This window comes from Poecilia reticulata, chromosome 18 (assembly GCF_904066995.2).
Source record: "Poecilia reticulata chromosome 18, P_reticulata-male-v2, whole genome shotgun sequence".
Lineage (NCBI taxonomy): Eukaryota > Metazoa > Chordata > Actinopteri > Cyprinodontiformes > Poeciliidae > Poecilia > Poecilia reticulata.
In genome coordinates, this window is record NC_088847.1 from 18,437,188 (window position 1) to 18,464,133 (window position 26,946).

General features: G+C 40.3%; 1 protein-coding gene and 2 non-coding genes across 5 annotated transcripts; 2 read left to right on the forward strand and 1 right to left on the reverse strand.

The window, feature by feature from the left end:
- The first annotated feature begins 438 nt into the window (after positions 1 to 438).
- On the forward strand, positions 439 to 26,816 carry spag17 (sperm associated antigen 17). Of its 3 annotated transcripts, none has more exons than XM_081599622.1 (46): positions 439 to 632; positions 1,186 to 1,329; positions 1,895 to 1,954; positions 2,180 to 2,308; positions 2,461 to 2,626; positions 3,731 to 3,934; positions 4,023 to 4,183; positions 4,311 to 4,448; positions 5,197 to 5,275; positions 5,388 to 5,509; positions 5,638 to 5,841; positions 7,804 to 7,905; positions 8,104 to 8,254; positions 8,354 to 8,542; positions 8,616 to 8,653; positions 8,768 to 8,884; positions 9,120 to 9,274; positions 9,499 to 9,608; positions 10,130 to 10,194; positions 11,404 to 11,685; positions 11,784 to 11,898; positions 12,025 to 12,168; positions 12,722 to 12,823; positions 12,960 to 13,078; positions 13,192 to 13,330; positions 13,738 to 13,895; positions 15,371 to 15,464; positions 15,532 to 15,686; positions 16,720 to 16,837; positions 16,926 to 17,197; positions 17,279 to 17,452; positions 17,672 to 17,802; positions 18,966 to 19,096; positions 19,204 to 19,334; positions 19,409 to 19,585; positions 19,674 to 19,787; positions 19,936 to 20,108; positions 20,184 to 20,234; positions 22,689 to 22,782; positions 23,610 to 24,369; positions 24,884 to 25,020; positions 25,781 to 25,959; positions 26,078 to 26,138; positions 26,265 to 26,400; positions 26,506 to 26,638; positions 26,728 to 26,816. In XM_081599622.1, the coding sequence occupies exons 1-45, from the start codon at positions 534 to 536 to the stop codon at positions 26,616 to 26,618; spliced, it is 6,693 nt and encodes a 2,230-aa protein (XP_081455748.1). In that variant the 5' UTR covers positions 439 to 533; the 3' UTR covers positions 26,619 to 26,638; positions 26,728 to 26,816. The 3 variants fall into 3 exon arrangements, with proteins under 3 accessions (XP_081455748.1, XP_081455750.1, XP_081455749.1); XM_081599624.1 differs by having other exon boundaries at positions 15,371 to 15,437; XM_081599623.1 differs by having other exon boundaries at positions 12,966 to 13,078.
- Positions 4,857 to 4,928, reverse strand: trnam-cau (transfer RNA methionine (anticodon CAU)). Its single transcript has one exon. It is a non-coding gene; the product is annotated as a tRNA-Met (tRNA).
- Positions 5,911 to 5,981, forward strand: trnag-gcc (transfer RNA glycine (anticodon GCC)). Its single transcript has one exon. It is a non-coding gene; the product is annotated as a tRNA-Gly (tRNA).
- Positions 26,817 to 26,946: the final 130 nt, after the last annotated feature.

The following is a 26,946-nucleotide window of genomic DNA, read 5'->3' on the forward strand; positions in this document are numbered from 1 at the left end:
GCTTTTATGATTTGCTTGTCTGTTGCCATCATTGTTAAGTGTTAATTCAGACATAAATGATGAGTTACACGGTACTTAAGTAGCCTTTTTAAGCCTTTTTAATCTCTTGAACGTCTATTTTTTACTTTTACTTGAATAAAAATATGTGGAAGTAGTGCTAGTAGTTACTTAAGTAGGTGATACTACATTTCATAACCAAATTTTAGACAACAATCTTGACGCTATGTGTGTAATATACAGAGCAAGTATGGTCAGTGCAGAAAAGCAGAAATTATAACAATATTTAACTTAGAAGTGTCTAACAGAGCAAACTACTAATAATGTAGTTTCCTTACTTTTCTATAATTTAGCTTGAAAGTAAAGCTTTCACGGTGCTATTAAATGAGGTGCGGCTCCTTTAAGAATTGTGCTTAACGGTGACCTGGTTGCTAAGGACAACACAAACACTCTACATGAAAACTTCATAGTTTTAACTTCTTAAACCTGATTTTTGGCGTTGTTTTGTTAATTTTATACGCCATACGTTTTCAGAAATGCCACCGGCAGGTAAAAAAGGCTCTGGTAAGAAAAGTAGCCCTGTTCAACCTTTTAATAAGAACTGGGAGGCTGATCTCGTCAAAGCGCAGTTTGAGGTTTGTCATTTCGCCTACTCCTCTTTGTGTTCTTGATACTTGTATATCAACATCGCCATGTTTAGATGTGGCATAAAACCCATATATAAATAAATTCGACATCATCTGTCGAATTTATTGAGGCTTACTTTTAAGCTTTTACTTTGAAAGGTGACCGACAACCGGAAGTTTATTTTATTTATTTATTTATTTATTTATTTATTTATTTATTTATTTTATTCATTTGTTATAAATCTGTGCGATATTACGCTCCATTCCAGTAGATGACGATAATGCACATCTAAACGCTGCTTCCTAACCGCCATAAAAAAAGAAGTTGACGCTCGTCAGAAAATTTGGTACAGCAACAAGATAAAAATTGTAATATTTATCTTGTTGCTTTTTTTTTTTTCAATTTAAAGACGTTTTAAGCACTTAGTGCGCCTAAAGTAATACAGTTTATATATTATGACGGAAACATTCCTGTTTCAGCCTTAAGTCACATGCTAGCCTAATTAGCAGCAATGGCGGTCCTTCAATTAAGCGGTTTATCTGGGTGTCATGACCTCCACAGGACACTTGGCTTGCCTGTGTGTCTCTCGTTGTTGGAGATGGTCCAGAAGAAGAGGAAGAACTCGTCAAGACTCTGGTTTTGAGTTTTGAACGTCCACAACGCAAACTTTTCTCCCTCATATCGTGGGACAGCACAGTTGAAAAGGTATCTGCTCATTTGACCTGAAAAAAAGCGAAAGCCACAAACATAACGACGATATGTTTGAGCTCTCCGCTGTTTATGAAATCATTTCTCAGAAAAATGTTAGGCATATTTGGCTAACCGGAAATTTCAACATGGACCTAAAATACACTTTATCAAGGTTTCCCCCAGAAAACCTGCTGAGCCCGGTGGTTCATGCGGCCCGTCAGGTTTTTGAGTTAAAAAATCTTTAAAGTTGAATTTGAAAATATCACTTGATAATTATGTGTTACTGAAAAACTGTACGATTAATACCTGAACACCAACTATAAAATCTGAAAAAATGCTAACATTTAAAAAAAACTCAGATAAATAAGCAATGCTTAGCCTGGTGGGGGCACAAGTAAAGCCTGGTGGCCCGCCAGGCTTATAATATGTTGGGGGAAACCCTGCTGTAGTATTTGGTGCTGAAAAGTTCAATTTTACTCTCATCTGACAAAAGTAAAAAAAAAAAAAAACCTACAAATTTAAGTTTGTAGATGGCATCTACTGCATTGTTGCTGCTTCTGATTGCTCATTCTCCTCACAGATCAATAAGCTGGGGAATCCCAAAGCAAAAAAGTCAGACCCTCTTCCCTTGTTTTATGAGGTAGGTTTGGGATGCTGGACGCTTTAGTTTAATAGCTGCACAATATATCGAATCACCATCATGTGATGTGAAACATTATGATCGTAAAGAACTGCTTGGTTGTAATATTTGGGCTGGTGGATGGACTTTTAATTTTTTGCATGTTGCAGACCAAGATGTCTAAACTCATTACGTTTTCTTTTCTAAAAATATTTGTGTGTTTGCATGCTTGGGTACATGAATTAGTCTACTGAGCATGCTAAGACGTTGCTGGATACCGGAGAGGAGATTCCTGTCGACTTGGTGGCAAAATTAGTGAAATTCCAGCTGCTGGAGGTCAAAACCTGTGATCAGAAGAGGCGGGAAGTTGAGCGGGTAAATGCTTCGCCATAAATCTCACTCTGTGTTTTGCAATTCTTTAGTTTGTTCACCAGGAGTGGGATTTAACTGCACTGAATTACTTTAGAGCTCACATTGTCTACCAATGGTTAGTTTTCATGTTTTTTTGTTTTTTTTGTCAATTTCAGCTGAAAAGTGAGGAACAAAAAGAAAAGACTCAACCTCAATCTGATGGAAAGGGCAAACAAAAGGACAAAAAAGAGAAAAAGGGAAAGGGCCAGACCCCCGACAGCTCCAAGGACAAGAAAACCAAGCTCAAACGCAGGGGCGAGCCTGAGACGCCCATATATATAGGTAAAGAAAAATCCTGTCAGGAACTAGCCATTTATCTAGATGTGAGTTTATTTCTTATTTCATTTTTTTTATGTAGCACATTATTCTAGTGATCACAGTGTGTCTAGACACACTTAAAAAGTCTGAAATTGGACTTCAGCAGAGAGAAATATCAAAGATATTTGTAATTCCTGGCTTTATTACCTATTCCATTGTCTAAATATTATGATCTTATTTTGTCTGTCCTTCTTTGTCCTTTAGGTTGCTTCCCACCTCATTTCCTGCTGTCCCTCCTTTCTTCATTCCTTGTTTTTTCCTTTCTTTCACATTTAAGTGGCTCTCGCCAGGGAGATGGTGTTGTTACCTCTGATTTTAATGCTCTACACTAATAAAGAGAGTTATGGGTCATTATTAAATTTGCAGACGGTTCTGTAATTATTGTTAGGCTCTTTTAAGACAAGGAGGTGGGTCACAGTCCCATTCATTCAGTGGTACGATAATATTTGCTTGCAGTTAAATGTTTCGGAAACTAAAGAGACGCTAATTGATTTTCAAAGAAGTCGACTCAACCAACAGTTGAACTCATGAATGGTGCAGTGGTAGAGATGGTCAGCCAGTATAGAAACATGGGCAACATTTTCGGTCGATGATAGCAGGTGAGCTCTTTGAGAAAACCTCTTCAGCTCTTAAGAACAAGAGTCACCAGGAAGGCAACATCGAAGGTTTACAGATGCCAAAAGGGCAAAATCAGACTGGCGTTTGAGGCCTTTTATTCCTTTATCTCTTTAGTTTGTAATTGATTCAAGATGAATTGTGCTAGTTGGAGTCCTGATGCAATTTTATAAATGTAAGTTGTTTTTTTTTGTTTTATTCTTGTTTTGTGTGTGTTTGTGTTGATTTTGTAGACTCTGCTACAAATTGCCCTTCAGGGAAAATAAAGTATTTCAGTTCAATTGTATCTTTCCATCCTAGGGATCTTCTTTCTTCCTCTGTGCCCTTCCTTCCTTTCTTCCTTTGATTAGTTAGATTAGTTCCTGTTGTTGCTCCCTTACATCCTTTCTTTCTTTTGAACTCCCTCCCTCCCTGGTTAGGATCCTAACTTGTCTCTTACCGTATTTTCCTCAGATGATGAGCCAGAGGATGGTCCCCAACACTATATTCTGATTGTCGGCTTCCACCAGCCAGACCTGATAGGAGTGCTTAATTCCATCGGTGTTTATGTTGCGAATGTCATCAAGTTATGCTCCAAGCACAAAGAAATCTCTCCAGAACCAGTAGAGCTGATCGTTCAGGAGGAAACGGAGCAGAGCTCTCCAGTTGTGCCTGCAGGTTGAAAGTCTCCTGCAGACCAGAAATATGAATCTAGTATAACGTGTTCTGATATTCACCAAATGTTCCTGCTTTCTCTGGTGTTCAGAGGTTCCAGAAAGTACCAGGAAGCTCAACCTGTTCTGGACTCGCCTGAGGTCGGTTTTAGACAGCGGCCCGCCAGACTCTAAGCTCCACGACGTGATTCAGCTGAGCTACATGGTCCCGGATCTCACACTCCCGTTCGAAATACCAGACCCTGACTCTCTGGTGAGCAGAGTCTGAACATTTTTGTTGTTATTACGGCTTTTATGTATTTTAAGACTTTTTTTTTTTCCCCTCTCCGCAAATGTTTACAGCTGCTTAATGTTGTTGCGTGTCGGTCTTTTGCGTTCAGCTGGAGCTGGGAAACCGGATGTTTGACGATGTTGCCAGGCTCATCTATGACTGTCTGCAGTGGCGCCGGCAGCATCTGCACTACAGAGACAATGTCCGGTACATCCCTGTACCCACAGCTGTAACGGAGGATTTAGAGGTAAAACTAAAAGCTAGCATACAGAACTGTCTCTTTCAGAATATTCTGATCAATTTCTGTTTACCAGAACATGGTTTGATGTTCCAAATGTAAAAGGATCACTGGCACACATGAAAAAGGTTTGATCTCAACCACAATCTGATTGAAAGATGCACACATGCATATTATGTACATAAAAATCTGTGTTATCCTATTCTGTGCACTATATCACAGTCCTCAGCTTGTTTTTGTTTTTACAATTGGCCAACCTGCCTTTTTATTGACCTATACCATTAATTTAGGATAAAATTAATGGTATAGATAATTTTAAGATAAAAATAACTTATTTCTCTGCTTTCCTGTAGCTGGAGTCTGATTTAATCCAAACATTGATGAAACATTTTAAGATGACAGCCCCTAAAATGCTGTTAGCAGAGGATGGTTTCGATCCATCGACCTCTGGGTTATGGGCCCAGCACGCTTCCGCTGCGCCACTCTGCTCTGTGCTGCACCTGGAGAACTGTACATTATTTACGGGTGCAGGAGATCCTGCTGCATTCTGCAGATGATTTCTTATTGATCTGCCTTAGTAGCAAAGCCACAGAGCAATCTGCTTCTGCATTCATGGGCTGTTGGCAGCACGCCACCGCGGATGGTGCATGACTTGATTGCCTCCTGTTAAATTTATATCAAAGACCCTCCTACGCCCTCTGCTGAATCGCGTTAGTCTGTTTCTAGTTAATTAAAGCTTCACCTTGTGTGTTTCCAGGTAGCTGTTGAGTCTGTCGCTCAGCAGATCCCTCGCTCTAAAAAGAAGCAAACCAAAGCATCTAGCTTTCTGCCTGCAGGTTAAACCTCTCTATTCCTAACTTATCTGTCCACTGTTCATTCATATCCTTGCTTACTTTTTTGACATACCCTGCTGGTAAGGTCTTCTTTTTCTAAAATCTGTCTGTACAGAAATCAAGCCGACTGTAACTGTATCTGTGAACGTGGACATGTGTTACTATAGCAAAATGTTGGACATGGTTCCCCCTGAAGCCTGTTCTGTACCCCTGATATTGCACTGTATGCTGGAGCAGGTAGGTGTGCAACGTCTCCCTACATTTCTAGGTTAAATGTTACATTTTTTTTGCATGGAAGATTTCCCGGTTTCCTCTTTATTTATTGTGGCATAAACAGTTTTTCTTGCACATACATTTCTGTTCAGGTGGTGGTTTCCTCAGAGGTGCCTGTGCTCACTTTGTTTCCCACTGCTGGGGAAGAGGAGAAAGCTGACACCGCTCAATGGTTAGACTGTGATCTGGTTAGCTATATGCTCCAAAGCTTCCTGCCTCTGCTGAACACAGAAGAAGAGAAACACTATTTGTTAAATGAGGTCCTCACTACTGTGGAAAAGGAAGAGGACAAGGCGGTATGGCGACACCAAACACACACTTCAGTACATTGAAATCTCCACGTAGATGAAGCTACATCATCTGCAGCATTGGTGGTTCAGTGGTAGAATTCTCGCCTGCCACGCGGGAGGCCCGGGTTCGATTCCCGGCCAATGCAGCAAATGCTTTTTAAAGGGTGGTCTTTAGGGCAGGCGTCTCATATTTCAGTGGGCAGGACCGTCTTAAGAGCAGCCAATGTTGTTCCGCTTTTTGTATGCTGCTTTTAGAGCCGCTGTAGCAGCATACACGGAGTACACCCGCTCTGACGCCATGATCGGGGGAGGATCGTACTCTTCTATGAGCAGACTTGGCTGCTTTCTTTCCTGTGATCTTCATCTTGAAGCGTGAAGCCACTTCAAACCTTGCCTGAACACAAATTTTCTTTCTTTTTATTAAGTGTTCTCACAAATCAGTCAAAGCTGACTGCACCATTTAAAAAGAAAGAACATTAGATGAATAAGCAGTTTAAAAGGGTGAAAAACGAAAGGAGAGAAGTTTATGGGTTGAGTTGTGATCAGCTGCAGAGCTGATTCCAGAAGAACATGGATTTGAGAATAGGGAGATAATCAAATACTAAAGTTAGTTAAAATGTTTTGTATAGCATTTAGACTATTTTTAGCATTAACTTTTTAACTGAAATGTTCACTAACATAGCCTTAAGACATTCAGTATATAAAGTTTAGTTTTTATATCTAAATTAGCTAAAAGGCTAAAGTTAGCTTAAATGCTACTATTACCATATAGGCTATCACTAGCATGTAAACAAATATTGATTCACTCTCTTGAGTATGCTAGAGTTTGCTAAAACGCTGTCAATAGCATGTGGGCTATCACTAGCATGCTGACTAATATCTTGCACTGTTTACTAAGCAAACATTAGTTTGTAAGCTAAAATTGGCTAAAATGACCAGGTAAGCCGAAAAGCTTTTATTACATTTTGGCAATCACCATCAAGCTAATATTGTCTTACTCTATCAAATATAAGTTCAGCTTTTATATCAAAATTAGCTAAAATTTTAATTTTAGCTAAAATGCTAACATTAGCATGGCTATTACTAGCATTTTGACATCAAGCAACATATTCCATCTAGTGTGAAAACAAGCATAAATTTGAAAATAGCTTAAATGCTAAGATTAACTAAAATATGGTCAGTAGCACATGGGCATGTTGGATAGCAGTGAATTCAGTGTGTTGAGCTTTGTTTTCATATCAAAATTAGCTAAAATACTAATGTTAGCTTAAATGCTACCATTGTTATGTGGGCTATCATGAGGAAGTTGACTAACATGGACTTACTTCACTTCAGTGATCAAACAGTGCATGTGCTAAAATTAGCTTGATTCTATTCTACAGTTGGCTGAAATCCTCTCAATAGGACGAGGTATTACTTTCCTGTTGGCTAACATTCACTCACTCTATTCAGTATGCTAAAGTGTGCTAAAATTCCCCCAGTAGCATGTGGGCTATCACTTGCATTTTAATAACGTTGTCCTACTCCATTAGGTATGCAAGCATTAGTTTCTATGCTAAAATTGGCTAAAATGTCCAGGTTAGCTTCCTAGAGAGAAAAATTTTCGTGTCTTCTTTCAGCCAGCTGACTCTCAGTGCTTATTTTAGCAGCTTTGAAACCATACTCTGAAACCAGTAACTGCACAATGCTTTTCAGTATAAGGGTTTATGATGGATGCCTCCTCTGTCAATTCAAGGTCAGACCACACACCAACCGATTCCACTCTTTAATTCTTTGTCAAATAAAGTGTAAAAGTTAGAGAAGAGTACACAACCCCCACCCCCAAAACAAAACAAGATGCTTAAAATACATTAAACTGTTAAATTTAAAGGGAGTGTTCTTGTATGTTCATCTGTGATGCACTGCGTGAACACAGATGTTAGAACACTTTCTAACATCTCTACTTTCTGCTTATGTCTTCTACGTTAGAGATTGATAAGGAATTATAGGACAGAGCATGCTCAGAGGCCTGGCGACCCTGTGCTTCTCAGATACCACGACGAGAGGGGAATACGGTTACAGAACGTCACTGTGAGGGTTTATTCTCAAACTGTTAATTCCATGTTTGAAGTGTTTGTACACCTGATTTAATATGTAAGATTTTGTCTCTTGAGTCAGTTGTCAGCTCCTTACTCACCACTAAATTGTGTGCTAATATAAATAATTCACTCTACAACTTAGAGCGATGTGCTAGCTGTGTGTTCGTCTACATGTGTGTGACCCATGCAGGTGGTTAAGGGTTTTAATCCAGCGCAGGTAGAGACATCCATTTTGAAGACCAGTCCAGTCTTGGAGCTCATTCAGTCAGTCGCTGAACAGAGAAACGGTGACACCTGCTGGAGGAGAATGAAACAACAGCTGCAGCACTACTGCACAGATGGTCAGAACGGAGCTCACCAAACCTGTTGCCAATTTGCTATATCTGTTCTCTTTTTCCTCTACGTGTCTCACAGTTTCTTAACGTAATAATCTCCTATAGAGGGCATGGCCTGGCCCGAGGTGGAGCGGCTGTTTGATCAGAGCGTGTTTGAGGCTATGCCACTGACCACGGTGGATCAGCTGGGTATTTTACTGAACGACGATGAAACGCAGCAGACACAGACTGTTATCCCCTGGGGAAATCCTTTGTTATATGCTAAACAGAAGTTTCAAACCCCGCGGACTGTGGGTATGTAAGCATGTAAAACCGTTCAGAGACGCCAGATGTCACCTACGTACCTCATACTGCCACTTCTCTACAGAGCCAACATTTCTCACTGAAGACCCTGGAAACTCAGAGGTATTGTTTACACATTATTTCTGCTGCCGCATCAGTTTTGAATGTTTTATTTGAAAGGAAATATTAATTTAATGATTGGCCTTGATTTACTTGCCAGTATTTTTCTTTCTCTAGCATCTGAATGAGGAAATCTGCAGCCAGCTGGATTTATGTGAAATCCAGAATTGGAGACAAAGATGTCTGTTTGACTGGTACTATACAGAACATCACAGTGCCACTGTTTTTCCACAGGTGTTTTTTGTTTATGACTCTCTAATTACAATAATATAGAACATCTCTGTTTCTGCTTCACCGATTTCATGAAAATCGGTGACGCAGAAACATAGAATCCAGGTAATCATTGAGATTGTTCAAAAACCTGCTTTTAACTCTGTGCATTGTCTGTTTTCTCTCTAAATTGGTTTAGTTTTCTGAATTTTTCTTCTAAAAGAAACTGGATTTGAGCTTTGCACGTTCTCTTGTTTAGGTTCTGCAAAAGGCCTCAGAGGAATATTGTTGCATGGACATCTTCAGAGGAAGCTACGCAAACATCTTGTATGTTTTTTGCCACAATCCTATGAATTCTCACGGCCTGTCCAAACATTTCTGGGACGAGGCCCTCCACACTGATGTCAAGTTCAGGTCAGCACTTCCTCCCTCACCGGACGCCGTTTCGTTGTTTCATAAACGGGGGAATTGAAAATGAATACTTACCAATCGAGAGAACAGAGTGTGATCAAATTGACAGGAATTGAGTATGCAAAAGTGTTCAGTTTGGAAATAAAAATTTGTAGCGGCTATGTCAGGTGAAGCTGACATTCCTCCAGATCTGCAGGTAAATATGATTCCCCTGATGTTTGCCGTAGAAAATATCTGGAGCATGTTGCTGATAAAATCTACAACTGGACAAAGGAGGAAGAGGTGAAGAGGGAGGAAATGCTGATGAAAAGCCAGATGCCTCCAGAGACTCCAAAAGGTAATGTGTTGGTTTCAGAAAAGTCTGTGTTGAATAAGTAAATATGCACACATACTTTACTACCACGAGTTCAAAACATTTAACTTGGTGCAAATTTTATGGAGCAAAAACTCGTACAAACTGATTTCTACTGACAGTTTGTGCAAGGATAAAATTATATTCTCATATATTTACAATATTTTCCTTTTCTGTATTGATTTTATTCAATTGTCATGTTTGTTCTTCATTTATGATTTGCTTAATTTAATGTTTACTGTAGCGTATTTGACCAAAACATCATATATTGTAGAAAAAATATTTTCTGCACAAATATTGTAATTAAAGAACCTTTTTTTACCTGAAAGTCAGAAAATCTTCAATTAAATTCAAATTTCTAGTCCTGGATGTTTATTTGGTTGTACACAGGCAGAATAAATCAGTATTTTTTATTATTTTTACTATACTTTTTAATCCGTTAAGTTATGTTTTTAGGGATAAAGTGCATAACCTCAGCAAACCTGCATTTGTTTTATTCCTTGTAGACCTTGAATGCCCCGCAGTGGCGGAAGAAACTCAGGAACCCGTCATCAGAAAGGAGTCCCTCAAAGTCGGTTTCCTCAAACCCAACACTGAACTCACACACGGGCCACACAATTATTCAGTAGCGTGTAATTAACCAGAGCCTGCAGTGCAAAGCCGATCCATCATTACCAGGACATCTTTTCATTATGTGACTCTAATGTCCCACAAACAAGGTCGCCCTCAGCAGCACAGCAGCATGTATCAGCTTCTATAATTAAATCCCAGTTGTCTGTGATCTATGAAGTTTAAAATGGAGTTTAGTGTAAAAGAACAATTTCTGGTGAGGAATGGAGGAAGGGGAGCTGGTCTGATATAAAACAGTGTAAATGAAGAATTACTGCTGGGTTATACTTTGCATTGCAAAAGTATTCACAACCCTTTAATTTCTTCTCATTTTTTAATTGAAACGGCAAACTGTGTTTTATTACGATAAGTTATTTATGAAGTAGAAGTGTTTTATGAAAGGTGTGGAGTTCTTTTAACCCCTTTTAGTCAACAGTGTGAAAACTTAGAACCAACTTTTAGCTGCAAGTTTTTCAGTGCCTTTCTCTCTGACCAACTTCCCTGTCCGCACTGATGAAAAGCAACTCTGCAGCATGATGCTGCCATCACCATGTTTCAGTAGTTGAGGGAGTGTGAACAGTAGCTGCTCGAGTGTTGCAGGTTTTATACTCTCATCATCCTAACAGCTTTTCACTTTCAGGTGACAAATTTGCTCTTTCTCACACGTATAGTCGTGTCTCAATATACTTGTGTGAACATTTACTTTAATTAATTTCTAAATCTCAACCAAAGTATTTTCCCTAAACCTAACTACTTGAGTTTATATCTAACAATAACCTAAAGAAATCTCACCCCTGACCCACAAATTACATTTTCCATTGAGTGGGTGCTCAAAATGTCCACACAACTACATAAAAACATTCACAGAACCCATATAATCATCATTGCCATCTACTTTGATGCCAAAAGGTAATTGGTGTGCTGAATATTTTAGGTGAGGTACATTGTAGTTTGTGGTAATCAGGTATCAGTGCTTTTACAAGGTACTGAAGCTATTTTATAAAACGTTTCATCTGCAAAGAATATCATGTAAACTGTAATACCTTCTCCTTCATTGACATACCAGTCTGCAAATTATTTATTTTAGTTAAAAATAGACGTGGCTCTATTTCACATTCCCAAGCAGACGCTTCACTTCTCCTTTGAAGTTATGGTTCGTTTTGCCTGACAGGCCTGGAAACTGGAGCAGGAGCGCCTGAAGAGAGAGGAGCTGGACAAAAAATTAAAGAAGGACACTAAGGGGAAAGGCAAAAATAAATCAGACGATGCATTGTCTGACAAGAAAGGCAAGGCTTCGGCTGGTGACAAGAAAGGCAGGGCTTCGGCTGGTGACAAGAAGGGCAAAGCGGATAAAAGAGCCAACTCAGCCAAGACCCCCGTCGAATCTGCCGCTTCCATGGCATCTGCTGATTCTGAAATGGCCAGCCTGAAGAAGGCAGAGGAACTTGACAATGTGAAGAAACACACAAAAAAATTGAAATCATTAAACAGGAAGGCACTCTGTCCTCCTCCAGCTGATAAGTAGGTGTTTATTTATTGTTGTTGCCGTAGAGATTCATCGGCTACACCATGGACGGACAGCTGATCCAGGTGTCGGGATGTGCCCAGCAAATCTACACCTCAGATGGAGGACATGTCACTGTGGAGAACGTGAACTTTGTCGAAGGTATAGATGGTTAAAATCAATCTGCGACTGAGATTTTCTAACACATTTGCTTGTTTAAAGTGTATTTGGGAGTTTGCATGTGCGTTCCTCGGCCCTCGCCTGAAGTAAACGATGTTTCATCTCCAGGTTCTTCCCTGATGAAAGTAGCGTTGAGGAAGGACGGACACCATTTCTACACGCACGTCAACCATGTTGTTACCAAATACCTGAAACCTCCCAGCGAGCCGCAGGACAAAAAGAACACGGAGCAAAAGGATGGAGTGAAATGTGGTTGGTGATTAATTGATTTATTTGAATCACTCTCCTTGTAAGGTTGAATGATTATCTGTTGTATAATTATTCCACCTTGGAAAAATAACTATTATAGTTCATCATTAACTCCTAACTTTTTAAATATTTTTGCTTATTTTAATTGTAAGCAGTTCTTTAAATATCCTATGAGTAAAAATATATTTGCCCGTTTATCCATAACAACTGGAAGTTTCAATATCTAGCAAGTTATTTTCGCAATGTACCGTCTATTAAGAGAGCGCCCCTCAGATTAATTTCACTTCCTGCTACGACGGGAGTGAAATTACCATAATAACTCGATATTGGCTAGGAAGCGCAACGTCTCCCCTTTTAGAAACTGTTGGAATTTTTCAAATAGCGCAAAGTGTAGCGGAATTATGGTCCTGCAAATTTGGCTGGACGGTCGCAGACCTGTTTGATCTGGAAGGGTTTAAAAGCCTAGATGACTTTAGTCTATGCCCTTTGGATCTGTTCTTGTCTTAATGTATTTGTATTAATATTAATGAAAAATCCCTCTGTTATTGTGTCTCAGTTTTAGAGCCAGAAGCAGTGAAGCTGTGCTCCTTCTCAGCAGTCCTTTGCAATCAAATCCACCTCTCATACAGTTTCTACGGCGCAACAGGACAATACAAAGGTTTATTACATAATAACCCGGATAAGAACATATTCTCTGGTTTGAGTTGGAAACACCTGAACTGTCCATGCTCTAAATATTTATCATGGACTATGTAATTTTTTCATGTGAAACAGAAGATCGTATTTATTTTGAGTTTTAGAGAGTCTTGAGGAGGAGGCGACAGAGGAGGAAATCACAAAAGCCTCCCCAGAAGAACCCGTCGCTTTGCCTTCTCCCAACTCTGGCACCATGACGCCGAGGCCGTCCAGTCAGGTCAGACTTTCTGTCCCGAACACTAAACACTGATACAAAATGTAAAAGCTTTGATATTAAACTCTGAGATGTTTCGCTGTGGCTCATTAACCAAATTGCTGGTATGTTTTAAGGAGTGTGCAGAGCAGCCTTCTGAGCCGTCGCCTCAGCCGCCGCCTCAGCCGCCACCTCAGCCGCCGCCTCCGTTCAACAGCCTCAGTCTGTCTGTTCCCAACGGCCTGCTGCTGCAGTTTCAGCTTGACAACTCACAAGGTCAGTCTGAGCCGGAGGGAAACTACAGTAACTCGCAAGCTGCTCAATCAGCCGCCTCTTTGTTTCAACGCCTCTCATTTCTAACTTTGGAAGAAAACCTTTTTTTTTTGTTGCAAAAAATATTCACACCCATTGAAGTTTTCCCATCATTTTGCTACTTTACAACCGCAAATATTATTGTATTATATTTTGTATTTTATATGACAGATGTTTAAAAATGTGTTTATATCTGACATCCATTTGTGTTGATTACTTTTAAACAATCCAGTGCAAACAACAGCTTTCAAAAGTTGCCTGATTATTAAATAAGAGTATGTCTGTGTGTATAAAGCTGTTTCTGTTAAGTTGTTTCTGGAAGGTTAATATTTACCAAATGAAGGTTCTTCCTGGAACTGCTTTGTGTGCAGGAGAGTCGCCTGAATACGGCGTTTTGATCAAGCAGAGCTTTCCCTTCCACTGTAAACCCGGGAATGATCTGCCGGACAAATCCCTTTCTCAGGAACTGCATCGCATCATTACCAACCAAGGAGTCGTGATTCGTTACCTGAGAGATGGCGCCGCAGAGGTACGCACACAATGATGCTGCCAGGTCTTCAATCTGATGTAAGAAAGACGGTCATCTGCACGTTGTCAAAGCTTGAAGAGACGTTAAGTCTCTTTTTTTTCTTCTTCAGATTGGTATTAGATCACCACCAGGTAGGCCCGTCACGATAACAAATTTTGCTGGACGATTATCTAGAAAATTATTGCGATAAACGATAATATTGTTTCAAGACCTTTTGACACTGATTTAATGGAAATGACTAATAATGCATGCGATTTCCTGATAGATGCACTTTATTTTCAAAATAACACGTTACACTGGAAAATAAACTAAATAAAACAACCAAAAACAAAAATAAAATGGATTCTCAGTCTCCATTAACAAAAACGTACTTGAATAAAAACTAAACAACATAAAGCCAAAGTGGAAATAAATACTACATTCAACCAAAAGAGTGCAGATTATGAAGTCTGTATACTATATTGCCCTTCAGTAATCACTAGATTTAAATAGAGAAGATGGGCACATCCGACTACCTAATGCAATAGTTCACACTACACGATTTTTTGCCCCTATTTTCCCCTTAAGATAATCTTAGAACGTTGGCTGATCTAAGTTTGTTGCTGGTGATTTCGTAACTGATCATCCTGCAGTGTGTGGTGTGTTACGGTAGATCGATCTAAATTGGGTTTTCCCCGACTGGGAGCTTAACGCAGAATGTGACAGGTAGCCAATCAGAAAGCGCGGATTCTCCTCCGTGCTTTCTGAGGGGAAATTACGGAGGGGAATCCCAATAGCTGGCATAGCGCAACCCAAAGTCCAGCTGACATTGGAGATGATATGTGGAAACAACATTAATGTTTATTCAACATTTCGTGCAAAGAATATTGAAATGACAAGGGGAGGAGTTGGAGCCAAATTGCTACCGCAGTTGATGAACCCAGTAGGTTTTCAGCTGTTCTTCGTTAACGTGACATAAATAGGTTATAATGATTTTCATTCAGTCAGGACTTTACGCTGACTCTATAGCCACATGCATCACAGGTAGATTCTAGTAAAGCATTGATTAATGCCTGATATTAAAATTAGTTAACTGGACTTGTAGCCATTATTTTGTGCCCATGTGGCTGGACACCACACAGCACGACGAATCCGATCGAACCGTTATACCTAGGATTTCTGTCGCCTAATGTGTCTCTCAGGGTTTGAAAATGAGCCGACAGTCGGCCGACAACTCGTGTTATGTGAGCTGGACATTACACTAAGGAAATGAGGAAGGGAGGGTCAGTGGAGAGCACTGGAGCTGAGCCTTTTTTCATTCAGTGTAATCAAAAGAAAGAAAAAAAGGCAGGAAGAGACGATAAAGCCGATAATTAAAATGAGGTCAATAGGTTTAATTTATCTTGCGATTAATTGATTTATCGTTTATCGGGACAGGCCTACCACCAGGTGATGACATAAACATAAATCCTAATCTGCTTCTGTCCGTGTTGTAGTTGCTATTTGCAGATGGATCGGTCAGCTTCACCCCAGGTTCATGTTCAGCTCCAGGTCCAGCTCCAGGTCTGGTGTCTGATGATGAGCGGACAGGTTGGACTTCTTCATGAGAAGCTTTAGCAGCACTTACTTTGTCAAACATGTTTTTGTTTGTGATCAGAGGAGACCTCAGAGAAGGAAAATGAGCGTCAGAAACAGTCATGGCAGACGACCACTTCAACTGGAGATCAGATTTGGACCACTGGGCCAACATACAGCGTCATACCCACAACCTCTCTGTGCACTTTCTTGGCCACAGACCCCGTCACCCAGGAGGCGAGTTACTTCAGATCAAGTTACCAGACTTCAGTTTTAAGCAGAAGAAATGTTATCGGTGTGGTTTTCTTAACTTAACAAGTAAATTATTCCATTGTTGTCCAAAAAAATTTACGATGTTAAGGAGTGACTTTTTTTTTTACTTCATTTTCACTTTGTGAAATGAAAAACAGAAAATTCATGTGCTGGCATTTATTAAAGTTTCAATGTTAGACTTCTGTAATTTTACTACATTGACTCTGTAATATTAGAAATCCACTAAGTGCACTGTAAAAAAATTTTAAACCATCAATATATCGGCTTCTGACTCTCACAGAGTCAAATGTAACATCACCATCATTAGGTATACCTTCTGCATTAATCAGATGGGTTTTTCTTTTCTGTTTTTATCTAATTTCGGCGAGCCGGTCTGAATTAAAGCCTCAGTTTCATTTTCTTACCATTCGGGAGTAACACCAGTCTTCTGCTGCTGTTGCTCATCTGCTTCACGGTTCACAGTATTTTGCATTCAGAAATGCTATCCTGCACACCTTGAACGTGTCTACCTGTTCTGCTTTATGCCTCTGTCACTTCAGACTCACTTCAGTCCTCTTTGTTCTCATTCTGAGGCTCCGTTTGAACTTTACAAAGTTGAATTCTCCCCTAGATATAGAAATGCATATCTGCCATATCTATATATGCATGCACACATGCAAATGATTCTCTGTTTGCATGGATATCCAATTGAGCAGGTGTACCTAATAAAGTGGTTGGTGAGTGTGTATAAAAGTGATTGTCATGAATCAGTTTCTTGTTGTTTTCTTATCCAGTATCTAAAAAAATCAAAACAAACCTTTAATGTGTTTAGAGGAAGTTTAAAAACCCTTCAGAAGGTTATCTGGACCATTTTAGAATGCATAGGAATAAAAATGAATTAATCATTTATGACCTGCAAATCTAAATTTATAAACCACCTGTCCATTAATACAAGAAATGATGCCATGAACTGAGCTTTTAATTCATTAAAACTCCTCGCTACACCTGCCGTTGTTAGGTGATGCTGACCCGGGAAGATCTGGTGGTTACGGTCAAGAGCCCAGATGGATCTATTATTGCTGATCATGCAGACGGAACAAGGATTACCACCCTCTTTCTAGTCACACCACCTAACGGTAAAACACACACATTTAACCGTCTGACACCACCCAGTTTATTCACACTGTGATGTCACAAACATGGCGGTCTCTGCTGTTTTTCCAGAGGAGGTGGCTGATTGTGTGACCAAACCAGAGGAGCATGAAGATGTTTGTGAAAAAGGAGAAGGGATGAGCGAAACCTCGGAAACCCACGAATTGAACGAAACGGTTACAAACGATAAGAGTGAAGAAGAAAAAGACTCGACCAGAGAGCGGGTGGTGATTGTGGAGAAGGAGGGCTGCGCATCGGTAGTGATGTACCCGAAACGCCACGCAGCTCATGTGTTTCTAGCCGATGGAACCATCATCACTGGGAACAACCAAGCGGAATATGAGGTCCGGCTCACTGTTTACGCTTCGGCTTGTGTGTGCAGATTCTTTCATTCGTCATTCCCAGACGTCGTTTCTGTGTCGTAGGTGTTCCCGTCTAGAAACGGGTTTCTGCACATCCAAACTGATGGGAAATGTGTTTACACCTCTGACCTCGAGCCGAATGCTTCGTCCTCCTCCAACCGACCAGGAGTTTACACCATGAGTCACACAGACGAAGTGGTGTGTGATGTTTCAGACAAGAACGGAAACCACTTCCAGGTCCGGTTCGCAAATAATTAGTTTGTGTTGTCAAGGAAATTCAACGTCCTGATTGTCATGTTGTCAAGACTGTGGAAAAAGATACAAGAACAAGTTAAAACGGGACATATCTTTAGGTCTTCTGTCTCTAAAACATGACACTTACTCATCAAAAAGAGCAAATCAATGATCTCTGTTGCATTGTGAAAATAGTTTAGATGATATCGATCTGTGTTTTAGGTGGTAGAATATGGACAGACTTTGCTGCTAACTACTACTCCCGCTCCAGAAACTCCTATACAAGAGGAAGAAGAGGAGACAGACAAATCAAGGGCCACGCTTGATGTGAAACACAAAGATCGTTGTCCCAGGTAGCCACTGACACACGCTTCACGATTGTTCTATTCAACTTCTCTAACCCTGAACACATTGCTGTCCTGTTTGACACTGTGGGAAAGCCGAAAGAAATCAGGATATTAACCGGATATCAGGAAGAGAATTGTGCAGCTGCTCAAGTCTGGTTCAACGTGGGGAATGATTTCCAGATGAATTGAAGGAGCAACATTCATCTGTTCAAACAATTAAACACAAGTATAGACATGGTGAGAATCCTGGTCAGGACAGAGATGGGTTTTGTGTCCCATAGAAGAATTTGTTTTGGTCCAAAACGTACAGATTGACCCCAGAAAGAAAACCAAACCCCTGTGAAGATGCTGGGGTTAATCTACCAAATACTGAGTGTTATTATCCACAGTAATGTCACTTAGTGAGGAGGAAGCCATTCATCCACAGGAAGGAACTGGTGCACTTCACTAAATAGATGGCATCATGAGGAAAGAACGTTATGTGGAAGTTAAAGACCCTCAGCAACCAGCCGAAGTGGTCATGAAGTGTTTTAGGGACGCAGAGTCAATGTTTTGGCCAAATCAAATCCTGATCTCAATCCTGCGGAGAAGTTGAGTAGATCTGCCGAGGCGTGTGAGCGAGGCAGCCTACAAACCTGACTGAGTTACTCTGGTTCTGTCAGGAGGAACCGGCCAGAACTCCTGCAAACTGTCGACAGAAGCTTGTGGAAGGAAAAACCAAACATTTGACCCAAGTCGTACAGTTCGAACACAGTTCTACCAAATACATTGACTTGTCTCTGTCATATTCTTTCTCTCAATATTGTGGCATTTAGTAAATAGAAATAATCTGGGTAATTTTCTGACCTAAAACAAGAGAAGTTTGGTTTAATTTACTTTAGACAGTGAGGAAAAAGCGGCGTGTGTCTCTCTTTTTTCAGTTTACATAAACTTCAGATTTCAACCGTAAGCTCTAGTGACCTTTATTTGATAGAGGTCAGACTGGAAAGTGGGTTGTGAGAGGGGGATAAAACTTCGGGCCAGGACTCAAACCCATGACGACCGCACTGAGGTTTCAGACCTTTGTTTATGGGTTGCACGCTTCACCCAAGCACCACCTAAATATATATATATATATATATATATATATATATATATGTTTTTTTCATGCTCTTTTTTTTTTGCTACAGGATTTTTCTGGTGTATGAAGACGGTTCAGGCACTGAACTGCTGAACTCACACACTGTGGAGGAGCTGCTCCAAGAGGCGTACTCCGACCCCACCATCGCACTGCTCAAGGAGCCTCTGCCAGAAAGACAAGGTGCGTATTTAAAAATGCAGTAATCACTCAAGACCCTGCCTGCATTTCACAACAAGCAGTGAAAATTAGCTCCCCGTGTAGAGTGTTTGCTTCATCGTGTGTTCCAGACGAGTTTGGCATCACCATCCTGAAGCCGGGCCACCAGAGCGTCTGGTCCAAATGGGTGCTACAGAAACAAAACCCTGACATCACCCCTCCAAACCTCAGGAATCGCTCCGATGAGTTCCATACTGCAGAGGTAACGTATATCTAAACACATCGAACAAGGCCAGCATCAAATGCACAATCCATCTGGGTTTCTCTCTCTCCCAGGTCAGCCCTCCGCTTGGTTCTGGTACCAGCGTTGCTCTGTCTCAGAAGGAGCGATGCGCCAGTTCTTTAGCGCGGCAGCGTGTCTGGAGCTGCCCGAGAGTCCTGGAGATCAGGGAACTCTCCCAGCACCGACCCTTCACCTCGGTGTTCAGAGACGCTCTAGATTCACGGCTGAAGGTTCACAAAGTCCCTGCAAAAATAATCCTGCTTCCTTTGCCTGAAACCTTTGGAGAGATAACAAACGTGCAGTAAAATGTGAATGCAGGACTACATCGAGTGGCTGATAAAGAGAGAGGTGCTGGCAGAGCAGATGAAAGTGAAAGAGCTTCGCAGTGACGAAGAGACTGCTCAAGCCACGGATCTCCTCAGTCTCATTCTGGTACCAAAACACACACAGAGCCAAACCTACAGTTTAGTTCAAGTATATTCTGAAGAAATACAGACTCCCTTTAAATTTGGACTTCTAAAAAGAGTCCACATTTATTTTTCATGCGGTGTTAAAAAGCCACCGGGAATTCACTTTGTAGTCTTTTGCAGAGTTGGACGATGAGAGTCACGGTTCTGATTCCAGGAGCTCAGATGCGAAAACTAAATCACCTGCAGCAGACTATGCCAGTATGTACAGTCAGGGAGTCAAAGCATCACTTGAGCTGTCAATTCCTTCAGAAGAAACTGACAACTTCGGTGCTGATGACACACTGTATGTATACGTTTAACGAGTGGCTAACTCCCACATGAAGCCATAACTATTTTAAGCCTCCTCTCTGTTTTCCAGTTCTACTGGTAGAAAAGAGTCGAGATGGACTGAAAGACATGAGCTGCACAGGTAAACGGAGGAGATGTAAACACTATTTTATTTATAAATTTAGCAAATCTTTCTTTTTTTACTTGCTTTACAAAAACACATAGCCTTACAAGCACCTCAACAACTGGGTCTAGAAATAAAAAACTATGTACACATGAACAGCAGGAGGCATCAGATTTAACAAAATTCTGTCTATCCAATGTCCATATACAGTCTTTTATAGCTAATCCATTTGCCCCATTTTTCTTGAGTGTTTTTTTCCTTCAGTCTTAAGGTGAGTGTAATTTTTTCCATTAGAAATATTTCTTGAACAATATCAGTCCTACTGATTATGCGTGGGTGGTTCAGGTTTGAGTCTTTTCCAAATTACTGCTTTTCTTATCGTCGCTAGAAGTATTTTTCACTAAGTACTGGAAACGCCAATTAAAAATAAATAAAAATAATTTATTGCAGTAAAAAAAATCACTTTTTCCGCGTCTCACGAGTCATGTGTTCGAAACCAGGTGTTACTACTGGCGGAAAAGACGAAGACGACAGGAAGTAATTGCAGGTTTTGTGGCTATGTATTCAGATGCTGACAGTGAAGCGATATTAAATCAAACATAATCTTGTACATACAGTGTTTATACTTCCGATCTGAATCTTTTTACTCTATAGTAATTTTAAGTAGGGCCTCAAAAGATTCAACTCATGACGTCCAACGCCGTCATGACAACGGCGTTGGACGCGTTGTCATGACAACGTTCGAGCCAGACCAATCGGAGCGGTTTGGCACCTGCGCCTTCTTCCCCTCCGTGTCGGGACAGAGAAACATCTGCTGCGTTCATCTACTTTGGGCCTCACCTGCGCTGTTGTAAAACTTTCCTAATAGCATCGGAGTAAGAGCCGTCTGGAAGCCCACACCGTCCTATTTTAGGATCGCCTTCGCCCGTTTCTACGCTTTGCGTCGGAGTATCACGTCGGGCGATATAAAGATAAGTTTTTTGGCCTACTATAATTTTCTCTTTCCAAGCCTGTTTGAGAATCATTTACTTTATCTTGGGGAAAGTTGATCAGTATCGACCTAGATGGTGCGTTGGGGTTCGACTTTAATGCGAGTGAACAATGTTTCCGCTCTTAGCGGCGTCTGTCGAGTCGCAGCCATGTTCTTTGCCTTTAGCATTAGCATCATCTTCTAGCACTTTCTTTGCTTGAACTTGGCGCCTCTATATCCGGTTTTCTTGTCATTTTTGTGTTCTTTGCTTTAGTTCCGCCACCCCTTTGAATAGTAATTGAACTAATATTCCGTTTTAGATGTGTGCGCAGTTGATGGCCCAACAGCGCAGAGCACTCAGTCACTGGCTTCAGCCGTCCGTTTTCCTCCGTTGCCAACTATTCAGCAGATTTTCCACCTTTGGTTTCTGCTCTTTTTGTTTTAGAAAAAAGCAAAGGCGCTAAATTAGGGTTACCTTAATCTGTCTCACTATGAAACCCCATGTTCTTGAACAGATTTTGTCTATTTTTGGCAACAAGAAGGAATTGGGTAAATCTTTCTATGGAAACCTTTGCTATATGTTTATAAGGTAATGTGTCTGTAATTAAGGCCTTAAAATGTCTTAAATTAATTGAAACATAATTTGGCCTTAAATATGTTAGTCAAAAGTCTTAGATTTGGTGGACAATATTTAATTGTCCTATAGTCTATGTAGTCTTTTTTTCGTGGGACTTTTCTTTAAGGTCCTCATTTGAATCAAATCTTCATTGCGTTCTGTGACTCGAACCCAGATAATAAATTAGTTCCCAGATTATGACATTTTCTGTCTTTAAAAGATCGAAATATATTGGTAAAATTTCTGTCCTAATTAAGAATCTCCAGAAATTCAAGCCATCATTTTGCCATAGGTTACCAGTTTGATTTAGTTCAGAATTTGGACGATGTCATTTCAACACACAATTTGCCTTGATGTAAACTATTGTAGATTTGGTTATATGTTCATAGTGGTTGTTCTGCCAATCAACCAGTCCTTCTGCTCTGGTTATTACATTTGTGATGTATTATCTATATACTGGAGGTCATTGTGTCGCAAAAGAATCTTTTTTGAAATGTCTTCTTTGCTTCTAAATAAAATGAAATGTCTGTGATTCGTTTATTTTATGCTTTCAATATCTATACGTTTCGGGAAGACATTGTTCTCTTGTTTTTTTTCCACGACTCTACTGTTTGCAGCACTTAAGTTCTTTATAATTTGGATTCTTTATTACATGGTCAGAATATCTGTGGAAAGTCATCACACACAGAAATGCAGGCACAAAATGTTCTACTGTGTAATTTCCTGTATGCTGTTATTCATTCAAATAGAGCTCTTTCAGTCCCACCATCTCCAGGTTTAAAAGAAAGAAAGCAGGAAATTATTGAACCAGCATTATATAAATTGTATGTGACTGACAGGGCAGTTTATTTATGTTTAATATTTTCTGCTTGATTATGTATTTCAGACAGGAGATGAGTGAAGAAAGGACTTGCAAAGAGGCTCTGAGGACGAAGAGTTCTGTTCCTTATTTCCATCCAGAAAACTTTCAAATTTACCAAGTACATTGTGTTTTGTTACTATACAGTACATTCATATACACCTGTTTAACTGCCTTGTACCTGAATTTACATCTAATTGTACAACATAATTATTACTTTTGTTTTCCCCGTCAATAAGATATTAAATTATTAGAGAATATTAATTTAAACTTTGCACCATGAGTGTAAATGTAGGTACGATGCTAGTTGGAGCTCCAATGCAATCAAGGAATGAAACACTGTTTAATCTTAGTATGTAGATTATTTTTTTGACCCTGTTGTTTCTCAAACAAGACTTTAAATTTAAGCCAAGTTATGTCTTTTCATCGTTAGTGTTTTAAATATTAAGGTCACACACCAAATAAATTTGGTGTGCAGTCCCATGAACTCCAAGCCCCTTTTTCGCAATATGAAATCAGTTACAAATTGAATTTCAACACATATTTTTGAACTATCCTCGGTTTTCATCCTGCCACAAATATTATTTATGAATAAATTATTTATGATTATTCATCATTATTTATGTTTTTTGTAATATAAAGCAATCCTTTGAGTCAAAGTTTTGTTATTGAAATAAATACACAAAGTTTACAATTTTTACAACTTTAAATATAACTTAATACTAGAATTACTCATTTACATTACTTGATTGCCTAGTGTTGCTAAAAAGCCTCAAACATTAGAAATCTAACTCGGGGTAAAGATTATTTACTGAGTTTTTTTTAATTTAATTTAATGTGGTCTGCTCATTGCACAGTTCAGATTCCACAAACCAGTTGCAGTTACTATTCTATTAAAATGACCTTATTAATGGCAAAGGGAACTTGAACAGCTGCCTGTTTTTCCAGAATCTGCTACAGTGCCAAAGACCCAACATAAAAAGTACATCACAGAATCTTCCACTGCCTACCAAGGTGGACAGAGCTGAGAAAAGTACCGGTGTGGACAGAGCTGATAAAAGTACCGGTATGGACACAGCTGAGAAAAGTACCGGTATGGACACAGCTGAAAAAAGTACCGGTGTGGACACAGCTGAGAAAAGTACCGGTGTGGACACAGCTGAGAAAAGTACCGGTGTGGACACAGCTGAGAAAAGTTCCGGTGTGGACAGAGCTGAGAAAAGTTCCGGTGTGGACAGAGCTGAGAAAAGTTCCGGTGTGGACAGAGCTGAGAAAAGTACTGGTGTGGACAGAGTTGAGAAAAGTACCGGTATGGACACAGCTGAGAAAAGTACCGGTGTGGACACAGCTGAGAAAAGTACCGGTGTGGACACAGCTGAGAAAAGTACCGGTGTGGACACAGCTGAGAAAAGTACCGGTGTGGACAGAGCTGAGAAAAGTACCGGTGTGGACACAGCTGAGAAAAGTTCCGGTGTGGACAGAGCTGAGAAAAGTTCCGGTGTGGACAGAGCTGAGAAAAGTTCCGGTGTGGACAGAGCTGAGAAAAGTTCCGGTGTGGACAGAGCTGAGAAAAGTACCGGTGTGGACACAGCTGAGAAAAGTACCGGTGTGGACACAGCTGAGAAAAGTTCCGGTGTGGACACAGCTGAGAAAAGCACCGGTGTGGACAGAGCTGAGCCTAATAAGAAAGATGCATCTACTCAGAGCAGTGAGTTATTTATTATGTTCTGAGCACATATTACTTGTTTTAGTAGATCTGAGGTAAAGTATTTGTTATGTACTATTTCAAAGTCATTTTTGTTTCTGCAGCTTTTAACCTAACACTATCTCTGTCAGAAAGGTAGAGCAGAGCTTATATTTTATTTGCTTCATGTTTAAAAACACACAGCATCATAAAGATTGTTTTCTGTTTTTAGTCGAGCAGAAGAAAGTGAGAGGATTTCTGAAAGGAGTCTGGTTTGTACGGAACAAACCAGACCTCTCTGGTTTGTTCCCTACGGTTTCATAATCTGATGAGTCCATAATAACACATTACCTCTTCATTTTAACCAGAAAATTATAATATAAATTAAATGCAGAAAAATATTTGTTAAAAACTTAGTTTTCTTCACTACATCAAGATAAAGAATGCATCAAACTCTTTTCTGAAAGCATGTTCTGTGAAATCGAGGCCTCATACGTTGCAGCCAGAATTTGCTTTCTTTGTGTTTGATTAATAATAGGTGAAAGCAGTCTGAAGAGCTCATCCAGGCACTTTAAGTCAGTCCAGGTGGATGTGTTGGGGCAACCCAGAAGTGCGAGGGTCAGACTGCCCGGCTACCTCTGCAACTCCAAACCCTGCAGCGAGCCAAACAAACATGTAAATATTCACAAGATATCCCTTCAGTATCTTTGTTCTTGTTTTAGACCAGCACTACTTTATTTTCTTTTCTTTCTATCTGTCTTTTATGCAACCTGTTTGTCTTTCTTTCTTTTCTTCCTTACTTCTGTATGTTTGTACCTCCTGGATGAGTCGTCACTGCTCTCCTCTGGTAATTCTAGTGGTGTGTTAACTTGATTCTTTCGTGCATGTTTTAGAAATCCTTTAATCTGCTGTGGCAACCATTCATCTGTGCAGGACGCTTGGGGGGGACCAGGATCCCTCTCTTCTTGCAGTTTCTTCAGTTTCAGAGCTGCAGTTTCCGATCTACAGAATTTCCACCTCACAGAGCAGTCCTGCCCTGCGACTCTCCAACTCAGCTCCTTCAGACTAGCCAATAGCAATTAGTCAACACTGGGTGGAACTGTGCGTTTGCTGAGCTCATTATGTGAGCTACTTCTCAGTGCAACGCTGATAAAAACGTTGTTAAAGGGTTAAAAGAGGAGCGCTGTTGTAATGACTTCCTGAAGGTGGAGTTTCAGAAAGAGCAGGACGTTTTAAAGAGACAAAGGTCTAATTTCAAGTCAAATTTATTTTAAATGGCATATTTATAACTGAAGGTTGCATAGTGAGTGATTTGTTTGTGTTATAAAATACCACTATACTTCTCGAAAATACATTATATTGCCCCTTCAACTGGGGAAAAGTGATAGATACCAGACTTCTGTTTTCTGTCTACGTTACTTTCTTTCTGTTCCAGTTCCTGAAGGTGGAAGAACCTGTGAGGAGGCATTGTCGGATAGCTTCCCTGACTGATCCCGGTGCTGTGTTGAGGGGCTTCCTGCTCAACCCATCGCGCGTTGACTTTGGTACGCAGCAAGAGGGCACCTGCGCCACCATTACCGTGGCAATGAAGAATTTGGGAGTCGACCCATCCAGGTACACCAGAAAACAAAAACAAGGGATCCAAGCGGGCAGATGCAGATTTTGGTGCAGCTTCATTTTCTAAAGGAATAATATTCTGTATGCATTCATTTTCCCAATCTGCTACTATCAGGTTCACTGTGAAGCAGCCTCCTCCATCCACAGGCCTCAGAGTCATCTACCATCCTGGACCTGTAGGTTTCCACCTGAAAGTCGACTGTCTGTACAACAGCTTAAAAGTCCACTCCAACTTTTTCAGCATGATTTGATGATTTAATTCCAGGTTCTGTTCAAACTAAATCAGTTCAATCACTTTGCAGGTGCCATCAGGTCTGCAGGCGGAACTGCAGGTCCAGCTGTTTTCCACGTGTGACGGAACCGAGCCGAAGAAGTACATCTCCGAAGACATAACCATCTTCACTGAAACTGACATCCTCTACCTGCCTGTCACTGCTGATATCCTTTGGAGCGTCCTGCGTAAACAAGTTTGTTAAGAAGGGAATTTTAACAGTTTATATTCAGGTGGTATGAACAAAAAAAACATTCCTTACATAACTTCACTCATCCTTACTGAGAGATTTTTTGTGGAGAAGTCCATGTATGCGTGCAGACAGGAGGGGGCAGAGTCCATCTGCTCTCACAGCTGGCCAGAAAATCACAGGGATGAGTCTTAAGCCCCCTGATCTATTCTCAGGTGAAAAACATTTTAAAAGTCACCTTATCTCTGAGTTATTAGAGGGTGTGAACTATTAAAAGTCTTTTCTTTGTTGTTGTTTATTTCAGGCCACACTTGCAGCACATGGACTTCAGTGTGTTTGAGGCTAATTCCAGTGTGGATTGAACTTTGAAAATATAGTCCTCAACAAATAATAGTGGTGACTTTGCAGCTTTTTCTCATTGCTGGAAGCTTCTTATTCAGTTTCATTTGATCCCAGATCGACTGGGAAGAAACTGGAGTACCTGGAGAGAACCCACGCATGCACAGGGAGATCATGCAAACTA

Bases quoted from the DNA above. Each gene is read 5' to 3' on its own strand.
- spag17 (XM_081599622.1), top strand. From the start codon at position 534: ATGCCACCGGCAGGTAAAAAAGGCTCTGGTAAGAAAAGTAGCCCTGTT. The intron at 16,838-16,925 runs GTAAAACACACA...CTGTTTTTCCAG, and splicing joins TCTAGTCACACCACCTAACG to AGGAGGTGGCTGATTGTGTG. The intron at 20,235-22,688 runs GTAAACGGAGGA...TATGTATTTCAG, and splicing joins GAAAGACATGAGCTGCACAG to ACAGGAGATGAGTGAAGAAA.